Below are 10,620 nucleotides of genomic sequence, written 5' to 3'. Positions count from 1 at the left end.
GGTCGACCAAGCTCAAGGTCCGGTCAACCGAGGCTTGAAATCCGCGAGCTTCGGTTGACCGTAGTGAAGGTTTGGTCGACTGGCCTTGAGTTTTTTGCGTGGACACTATTCAATGTTTTGGCCATAACTTTTTCTATACAATTCCAAATTAGATGTTCTTGTTATCAATAGAAAGCTAAAAAAAATCCCACAACTTTTATGTTGAACACATTTTAAGATAAGAAGTTTTGGATTGAAAAAAATATCCATCAATGATATGGAAGAAACATGAAGGGAGTTTTTTCTATTACAGACACCTTTCAGTGTTTTAGTCATAACATTTTCTATGTAACTCCAATTTAGACGTTCTTGGCATCAAACAAAAGCTAAGGGAAAATGCCACAATTTTCATGTTGAACATAGTTTGAGATGAGATCCAATTGAGTGAAATTGTTCATTTCTAACGTTCGATCAACTAGCCGGTTGACCTACCCCTTTGAAAAATTTAGTTTTTACATTCTTTTAACTTTAAAACCATTTAAAAACCTTTGTATAAGTTAGACATTTTATGAAAAGGGTTTTTCATGTTACTTGGAGGTCTTATGGTCAATCTAAGGTCAGGAAGAGTTTCAATTTAAATCATGTAAGATGCATGCACATTCAACCCTAATTTCTATTACAACCTAGGAAATAAATAAAGTCTTTGTGTCTTCTGCTCCTCAATGCTCCATGGAATACGCCGATTGGTGTTCTTCTTAGTGCTTTTTACAACTTTTATTTTGCATTCATTACTTGTGCTTACAAAAATATAAACCTATTCACACTCAGTTACACAAGTATACTGTGGTTTGTCATTATCAAAATAGGGATCAAACTCAAAAAGTCAACAAAGCTAAATTCGAATATTTCTCATACTTATTTGAAATTTTTTTTTTGAGATATTTGCTTGTACTTTTGAGATATTTGAGTTTGCAACTTGTGATTGGTACATACATACATATCTTGACTCAAAGGTTCATTCATAACACAGTCTCACATATTACTAGATACATTGACTTTATCTTAAGAGTAGTAATATTAAACTTTATTGAGCTTATAAATCCTATCAATTTGAAGTGCATTGATTGTATTGGTACATACTTGTTTATTGGAGAAGCATTGATATTGTATACAAAATTTGTATTGTTTATCTGTTGTATTCTAGGCGTGGCTTGTGAGGGTGTTGATATAGCCCATAAGGATTGTTTGTAAAGGTTGGGATCAACTCTGTGAATCTGACTTGGGATTTCCCTTATTTAGTAAGGAAAATGTATTGTATTCGGTGTCGCTCCACCCACAAGTGAGCTTTAGTGGAATCCTAGGGCTTGCGAGCAAGAGGCGGGGTGTAGGCACATTTGCCGAATCTCGATAACACATCTGGTGTCATTTTTACTTTACCTGCTTTGCTATATTGTGCTTGCTTGTTTAAATTTATCTGAAGTAATTTAATTGTAACTACTTCTATTTGTCTTGCATTAGATTGACTCTAGGTTTGTGAAATACTGTTGTTGGATAATCGACCTAGGCAGAAATATCTTAAATATCCAATTCACCCCCCTTTTGGGTTTACACTAAAGTCAACAATTCTCTGTCACGCTATTCGATTACAGTCCAAAGATGAGCACAACTCATTAGGCAAAGAAAAACTAGCCCAACTGATGAGCAATGCTCATGAGATCTGAATACAACCCAAAAGATAAGCACAACTCATTAGGCAAAGAAGAACCGGCCGAAATGAGGCCCAAAGACGACCCAAAATATGAGCACAACTTATTAGGTAAGAAGATGACCCAAAAGATGAGCACAACTCATTAGGTTAGAAGACAACCCAAAAGATGAGCACGACTCATTAGGTGAAGAAAAGTAGGCCCAAAAGATGAGCGCAACTCATTACACCAGAGGAAAAGCCTTGTGAAGAGTTGCTCTACACAAAAAAAAAAAACTCATAAAAAGCTGCTCAACACAAAGAGTCTCACAAAAAGCTGCTCAGCACAAAACAGCTTTGAAGAGCTACTCGGCACAAAAGCCTCGCGAAGAGATGCTCGGTGTAAAAGCCTCGCGAAGAGCTGCTCGGCACAAAACGCCTTTGAAAAGCTGCTCAACACAAAAGCCTTGCGAAGAGCTACTCGGTACAAAAGCCTCATAAAAAGCTGCTCGGCACAAAACATGCAATGTCTTTGACTCAACAAGTCGTATAAGCGGCTCTGGCCAGACATTGGCTCGGCAAGTCGTATAAGCGGCTCGAGGCAAACATCGGCTTGGAAAGCCGCACACATGACAACATTAGCTTGGATGAGTCGACAACACAACGACTTCGGCTCGACAAGTTGTATAAGCGTTTTGGGATAGACATCGGCTTGGTAAGCTGCACAAGCCATGACATTGGTTCGAATGAGCTGACAATGTAGCGACTTCGACTCGACAAGTCGTATAAGCGGCTCGGGGCAAACATCGGCTCGGCAAGTCGCACATATGGCTACATAGGCTTGGATGAGCCGACAATGTAGCGACTTCAGCTCGGCAAGTTGTATGAGCGGTTTGGGGCAGACATCGTCTTGGCAAGCCGCACACACGACTACATCGGTTCGGATGAGCTGACAACATAGCGACTTCGGCTTGGTAAGCCATATAAGTAGCTTGGGGCAGACATCGGCTCGGCAAGCCTCACACGCAGCTACATCGAGTCGGATGAGCCGACAATGCAGCGACTTCAGTTTGGTAAGTCGTATAAGCGGCCGCACACGCGGCGACATCGACTCAGATGAGCTGACAACGCAGCGACTTTAGCTCGGCAAGTAGTGTATAAGAAGATAGCTCCAAAAAATAAATAATAATAATACTATAACTTTTGAACTTTGGAAGCTATCTTCAAAAATTTGAAACTAGAGGGGGGGGGGGGGGAGGCAACTGATATACACCAAATATATCACCTACCATAAGTCAAGAGGAGACCAAAGCATATCATTAACAATTGTCCGGTTGGAGCAATTGACGCCTGCTCTATGATGGCTAGAGTGATCCACGCCAACGCTATAATGACAGGAGTGATCCACGTCCGGCGCCATAATGGTAGATCTCCCTAGGGTCAATCTTCATCAATATAAAAGGGGGCACTGCGAAAAGGCTAAGGTGTCTCGTTCTAACCCAAATTTACTGTTACTTACAACCTCTCAAACCATTCCTTTACTTAGGCATCAGAGAGATCCCCCATAGTACACCCCAGGTCCTCCAAGCCACCCTTATTTTCGTCCTTTTTAGGTGATTAGGATCGGAGAGTCCATCGGAGGTCATTCGACATTTTTATTCCGCAACAGTGTTAATATAAATCATGTATGACACTTGACTTAGTTTTAAAGAGGGGGTTAGGCTAATTGACATTCTAACAACCTAAGTCACTTAGTTCATAGTAATTGAAAATGTGTACTTTTTGACTTATTTTTTAGGAATTGCAAGTGTATTACGAAATGTGGGTGAAATATTATTCGTATGATGAATTAAGCTCCAAACAATGATTGTTAGTGATTTATAATAAGGGAATTAAAAAAGGTCAAATTCGTCCTTTTAATCAGTATCTGAATGCTGAAATATAATGCCTATTTTAGATTTCAATTATTAGATAAATAATGAAATAATTTTAATGGATATGTTTAATAGCGTAAATATAAATCATGTACGCAGGGGAACAACTATCATAAATTGTATTTTAACTTAGGATTATGTTATGCATATTAGGTTATTTGACTTGCAAATATTCTTTTAGGTGTGGTCTTGTGGATAAAATGATTAAGATAGTATTTCGAAGATGAATTTTGAGCCTTTGATTTGAATTTGTGTGAATTTTAAAGAAATTTAATACAATTTTATGTTATATGCTTTCTAAATGCATACAAATCCAAATGTAAAAGTTCGAAATCTATACTCCCAAATGCAAGATATGCGGAATTACATATATATTTTTATTATGCAGACTAAGAGAAAAAGGAAGAAAACCTTGAAATAACTATAAAATTTTTATAGATAATAAATTTAAAATTTGTAATGACATTTTGATGTGTGAAATCATGTGTCACAAATTATCTTTCTCGATAAAATTGCAAGCAAAATTTTCCTTTTTTGAGGAAGATGACAATTTATTTTTTTTATGATAGTATGAAAGGCTTAATGTTTTTAAATTTTTTTTAACAAACTATTTTTACAATTTCATGACAGAAAATTTATAAAATATTAATTTTACTTTCCTAGTATACCTCTGGCTAAATTTGTAATGTCATTTTGGTAATTAAATACTTACACAAGTGGGTCATATTAATGTTTCATCATTTTGCTGACATGGCTTTGTCTCATTGGAAAGGTTGAACCCCTGCAATTGCGTGGCAGAATCTAATAGGATGAGGCACACCTAAGATTGTAGACGTCCAGATGGCAGTATAAGAAAGCGAGTAGTAAGCGAGCTTTAGACGAGAGAGTAGGGATGTTGCTGCTCAACAGTCAATGCACCCATACAGTGCCGTTATCGTATTGGTGATTTCCAGCAGCGTGGCTCTCTGCGCGCAATGAGCAATCAGCATAGTAAATTCTCTCTCTCTCTCTAAAAAATTCTACAAATTCTGGGGAGAGCTGTTGGAGCCCTAGCAAGGTTTCATTCATGGCGGTTACGGGAGCTTTATTCATTCATTGAACGGTAAAGTAGCGATGAAGTTGAACTCTCATTTTCGTTTTTGCACCATTGATTTCATTTCTGTTCTTTACTATCCAGATCTTCCCCGAAAATTTTCTATTCGGATGTGGCTGAATTTGTGCTGAATTTGTAGTGCCGAATATATGACCAAAAGCTAGTTATGAATGGAATAATTAAGTAGTTTCTTAGATCTTACTATTTTGATTATCTGTTCCTGCCGGTTGGAACCAGAACTTGCAACGCATTTAATTTAATCCCCCCAATCATAATAAAAAAAGATCTTAGGGCTTTGGTGCATTCGTGAATATATGAATCCTAATGTCGATATTGTAAGTTTGTTTATTTTATAAATTTAGTTACTTGGTGAATGGTTTTTTTGTTTTTTTTGATTGAAAAAGAAGAGGTTTTTGTTGAGAAGAAGAAGTATAACAAGGAGCATAAGAAATCCTCAAAATATGCAATAATAAAAAACGAAAAAAGTCAAAATAGATTAAAAAAGCATAGCCAGCTGATCGCCATAAATCAGAAAAAGAAAAACCTTTAAAACATCCTGCTGCAAAACCCACAAGGAGGCCAGATACTGAATCCTATCCCAAAGCATAATTGAAGACATCCACTTCCCCATAAAAATACAAGCATTTTGCTCCAACCATATCCCCTACAAAACTGCAAAAATTGCATGCTAAACCATATGTACCCCATCCAAAACCTGGAAAAGAGATAGCCAACAAATCCTTCACCTACTCGGCACACACTCAACTCTCTCCAAATAAGATGAAAAGATTGTTCTACATCCTCCAAGAAAGGAGCGAGGAAGGAACAGGTGAGAAGCAGATTTTGAATTTTCAAAACAAAGAGTGCGTATATCTGGAGATAAAGCCTTGAAAAGCCTCCCACCTTGCAGCAGATTGTTAGTGTTAACTCTATTAAGAACAACCAACCAAATAAAAGCCTTATTCTTAGAGGGAACATAAACCTTCCAAAAGAGATCTATGAAGTGGAAACAAAAGTTTTTATTGGTTAAATGCTAAGAAAAAACTTGCAAGAATACTCCCCAAAAGAATCAAGAATCCAGGATTGATAGTCTAACAAACTTAATAAGGAGGTGAGCTCCAACATCTCCCTATCATTAAGAGCCCTATGAAAATGGAAATTCCAATAGAAGCCAGCACAATTAGAAGTAAAGAAAGAAGAAATAGATTCATTGTGCTCTTTTAAATGTATATGAAATTGATTTTGATTTCAATTTTGTTTTTCCGTTTTTATTCAACTTGCCATTCTTTAATTTTTTGAGTGTATTCTTATGTTGTCTCTGGGAGCATGGAGTTTGAGCCTTGGATTTGGCATTGTGTGAAATTTGACAATATTCAAAACAACTTTGAATTGTAGTTCGTTCAAATCAACAAAATTCCAAATCCAGGGCTTGAACTCCATCCTCTCAAACACAAATATTCCATGTAATTTTTCTGTGTTCATGACTACAACCTTTGGACTTTCTTCTGCTAGTCAGTATGCAGTGCAGGCAGCTGCCTCGTGCTGACTCTGTGCATAAATTGCTACTTCAAGCAATATGACTCTCTCTTTAGACAAATATTATTTCCCTTTTTTTGATGTAAAATGATATATCATTCTTGGTTTTATTATGTGGGAATTTTGTGATCTTGACATTTTGCAATTTTTTCCCCAAAAAGGTTGATTGGTGCTGGGGGATCCCAAGAAAAAATTTCTTTACATATTTCTAAATTTTGAGAGGGAAAACAAGAGCCAAAAGAAGTTGGGGAGCATAGGCGATACTGAGATATCAAGGAGCCAAAGATACAAATTAAGGATTGATGGTTTTTTTGTCTCTATGAGGATAAAGTTAAGACGGATTTACAGTCTGAATAAGAACATTCAAAATTCAGCGACCAGGTTCAGGGGGTGACTTGCCCAAAGTTGGCGAGTTCAACCCTTTCCCAGTAGCTCGGAGGGCAAATTCCTCCCATGCTATGATGGATGATGACATTGAGAGTGGTGCTTTGGGGCCGCCTTACCAAGATAGGCCAAGGACGTTCCCCAACATGCGCAGTAAGCCTTATACCCCATTGGTAAGAATCCCTTCGGTCATCTGTTTCTAGCAAACTTCATTTTCTTGTATGCATGCTGTTTTTTTTTTAATTTTTTTGGAATGAACAATGATTGCCTATATATCAGTAGAAACATGTTGCTGTCCCTTGTTATGGATTTGATCGTATTTGCTTTTGGTTGTCCAACTGTTTATTAGCAATAATTTTGGGGACTGTTGAGGTTATGTTTGGTGCATGAATTATTGTAGAATTTCTCATTTCTAAAGTCAATATCAAACTTAGTTAATTTAATTTCTATTTTATATTGTCTGTGTGTGTGTATCATTTTTGGCACCTTTGCCTATGTGTGCTCTCTGAATGTGATTGATTCATATATCGCAGTGGAAACATACTGCGACAGATGATGGGATTTGATGATATTGAATGTTGGCTCCAGTTAATAATTTGCTACAATATCCTTGTTGACACCAAGAGTGTCCTTGTGCATGATACAGTGGTGAGCAGCAACTTGGTAAAAAAACTTAAGCAATTAGATCTTGTGTCTGCCATGTATATAAGCCACTCCTCCAGCCTCTTTTCTAATGTGGAACAACTCACAAGTGGGTATTTCCAGCACACTTGCTATTGAGTATTGATTATTGAGGTAGCATTAATACTTGGAATTAAAATTATGATAAAATTTCACATTTCTAAAATTTTATCTACTTAAACTTAAAATAACTTATATTATTGATATGCTTACCTAACTAAGTCTAAGATTCACATAATGCAGCATTTTTAGATTCTAAATTTGATATGTGAACAAAAACATAAAATTTTTTTCTTTGAATTCGTCGATAACTGCAAGAATCTTATAAAGATTTTGCGAACTAAATGGTTCCTGAATCTATTGTACTGATCATGTTATGACATGCAAGGGCTCTAGGAATGATTCATTTTTACCATAATTGTTTTAATGCTTTCTAGGAATGGAATCTGGGACAGTTTGGGCATCGGTACCCTTCTGCCCTACTTTTTGCTGAAGCGTCTCAAACCTTGATGTCATAGGATTCCTGTCCCTGTCGATTAGTTCAAACCTGTCCCGGCATATCGGATCCATATAGAATCACCACAATATCTAACCTAAATACTTACTCTGTTTGAGGTCCACAAGGATTGGCAATGAGATTGTAAATTGCTGGTAGCATGATAAATATGCACTGAACCCAGAGACTGAAAATTTAAGTTTGTGGATTTACAGGCAAACTGATTGTTTTTTGATAAACAAAAGATATATTAGGAGGAAGGAATTACAATCGAGATAGGACAAGAAATCTTCAGGAAGATAAAAAACATACAGAGAAATAGGGAAAAAAAATTAACCGAAGCTAACCGAGGAAACCTCTTTTCAATCCCTTGCGTCATAATTAATAGAGCACTGCAAATTCGCCAATTCCCACTGTCCCTTCTCTGCCTTACTTTTACAGCCATTCAAACACATATGGGTGATCCATATTCGTGATTTTTAGTATGAACTATGAACAGGAGAGTTCAAGGAGAATAGAAGTAGAACTAGAACCATGACTGTTATATGGAGGTAGGTATATAATTGAACTACGCATGATTTTTTCAATGTCGCTGTACCTTAAGTACTTCAAATTTGTTAGCTGGCAATGGATAATTTGTTCTGATTATAATTATATGTAAATGCTCTGAACATGCTCTGGGCTGTATTATATTTACAGGATTGTTGCTCTCTTATCTTTGGTCTTGCTCCAATTCTTGCTTTTGCTCCTGTCTAGGTATTCTAGTTTCTAATAATTGCAACTAAAGCTAGAACTTGTTTGGAACAGTGAAACTGATTTTTTTTTTTCCAGAAATTCATCAAGTATTTCTCCCATCTTTTGAACAAAAAATGGGTTTAAATTTGTTACTATAGTCAAGCTAATTCCTTCCTGTACGAGTTCAGTGATCTGAAACGTAAAATAGCAGGGTTTTAGTTCATTAACCATATTAAAGAGCACATTCAGAAACTTGAATACGATAGTGCAGATATGGGAGATACCACTACACAGGGACGATTGGTGCCAAAGGTGATCTCCCTATCTAATTGTGCAAATGGGTTTTCACCAAATGTTTGAATTTTGAAGTTGATAGGAAATTTTCCTTTATATATATATATATATATATATATGTATGTATGTATGTATGTATGTATTCTATTTGCTCATTTGTTTTCAATTTTGATTTAGGTAATGCTTCACCTACACTATGTATTACTGATTTTTCTGGTTGTAAATCCTCCTTTCTGTATGTGGAGGAGGGTAAATATAGATGACTGTTGGAACCATTGAAATTGTTTTCTTTGGGACCATACGGTAATGGGGAAAATCTTTGGGTGAAATCCATAAAGGTAACATGTTTTTTCTTTCTTTCACAGCTGATGATGAATAATAAGGGTAGATTTCTCTTTCTCGAGAAGTTCAGAGTCTTTGCTAGGCTGCCATTCTATTTGTAAAGGGGTAGATGCATCAGGTTGGTGGTCAATTTATTTGTCTTTGGAAGCCTTGATGGTTGACATGAAGAGCAAAGCAGATGTTCTTAAGGGCAGTGCATTGGCGAAATGTGCTAGTTTGCAATGCTAAGTGTCTAGTTGGGGGAAGTAGGGAAGATGGAGTTCCTAGCATCTGTTAGTTTCGAATCAATCTCATGGTGCTGAATAGGATAAAGACAAATCCTTTTGCTGCATGTTTTTGGTTCGAAGTCAATTTTTTTTTATTATGAGAATTTAAAATTCATTTCTAACAGTCATGATGCATCTGTGAAGCCAAAATTTGCTGTTCTTTTAAAAGATGGTGGTGCACCAGTGCAAACATGGAGTTTTACTGGCCAGCCTGTCATTCAGAAATCATAATGTGCGTGGTCAACAAGGAGGGATTTTGAAATGGAAGATGGAATTTGTCTGGGCACTATATGGAAAGTGGAATTTGTTTGGGCGCCTTCTTTCACTCAATATTCACAAGAGAGATGTTTCTTAAGATTATAATTTTTATTCAAATTCGAAATTGTTTGGGCCAAAAAGAAGGGGGCCTCAGTCCTAAGGTTTCTACTGCCTATGGGTCCAAGAACTTGTAAGGGCGCTATGATTCCTAGTTGCTTAGAGTATTGTGAAGAAGATATTTTCTCTTTGTTTTTTCTTTTTTTGGGGGGGGGGGGGGGGGGTGGGGGGAGAAGGTGGGAGTAGAGGGATTTGATTAAGAGGCTTATCAAAGTAAGATGGGAAGTGGGTGATTGGATGGATCACTTTGACCCAATTTGGAAACCAATTTCAAATAATTGGGTCAAGGAATTGTTGGGTCTTAAACCCAAATGTGTTTAGTTAATTAGTAGCACACTTATGTGCATTTGGGGTTTGTACTAAATGTTTCTTTTAGAGGTTTAGTTGCAATATCTTGTTTCGTAAGGGGTGTATCTGCAGTTTTTCTTTTTCTTCCCATCTCTCCTTATTTCCTTCTGGGCGGTACCCGTGCTGTTCTACATCTCCCCTGTTGCTGTTTCTGCACTACTTCTATATCTATGTTGCAATCATTAGGAGATGGAGGATTTGGTAGGTGGCCTACTAAAGTTTGAGAAGGGCTGCCTCATTGATCAGTTGATGGAGGAGTATGTCTTTGGGGATCTCATTGCTTCGACAAATAGAAGCGTCACACCAATTCATGGACTTGGGCAGGCTGCAAGGCTTCTTGGTAATAGGTCTTGGTTTCAATTCAGTGTGAAGGCCAATCCTTGACTTATTAGGAGGGAGCTGTGGGGTTGATGGCAGCTTCCCTCGGTTTGGAGCCAGGTGGGGGGGGGGGAGGGCTGTGTTCCGAAGGGCCC

General features: G+C 37.3%; 1 protein-coding gene across 2 annotated transcripts in view; it reads left to right on the top strand.

Annotated features, from left to right (window-relative positions):
* Positions 1–4,477: 4,477 nt before the first annotated feature.
* The window catches only part of LOC131158005 (pyrophosphate-energized membrane proton pump 3), a 71,319-nt gene continuing 65,176 nt past the window's right edge, over positions 4,478–10,620 (top strand). Inside the window, exons 1-2 of one of the 2 annotated variants that reach the window (XM_058112548.1) lie at positions 4,478–4,699; positions 6,388–6,783. In XM_058112548.1, coding sequence (XP_057968531.1) covers positions 6,685–6,783 — 99 coding nt within the window. In that variant the 5' untranslated portion in view covers positions 4,478–4,699; positions 6,388–6,684. The remainder of the gene's footprint in view (positions 4,700–6,387; positions 6,784–10,620) is intronic. The other variant, XM_058112549.1, reaches the window with a different exon arrangement.

This window comes from Malania oleifera, chromosome 6 (genome assembly GCF_029873635.1).
Source record: "Malania oleifera isolate guangnan ecotype guangnan chromosome 6, ASM2987363v1, whole genome shotgun sequence".
NCBI lineage: Eukaryota > Viridiplantae > Streptophyta > Magnoliopsida > Santalales > Ximeniaceae > Malania > Malania oleifera.
Note: the sequence above shows the minus strand (reverse complement) of the source record. Positions and strands in the feature narration are given on the sequence as shown.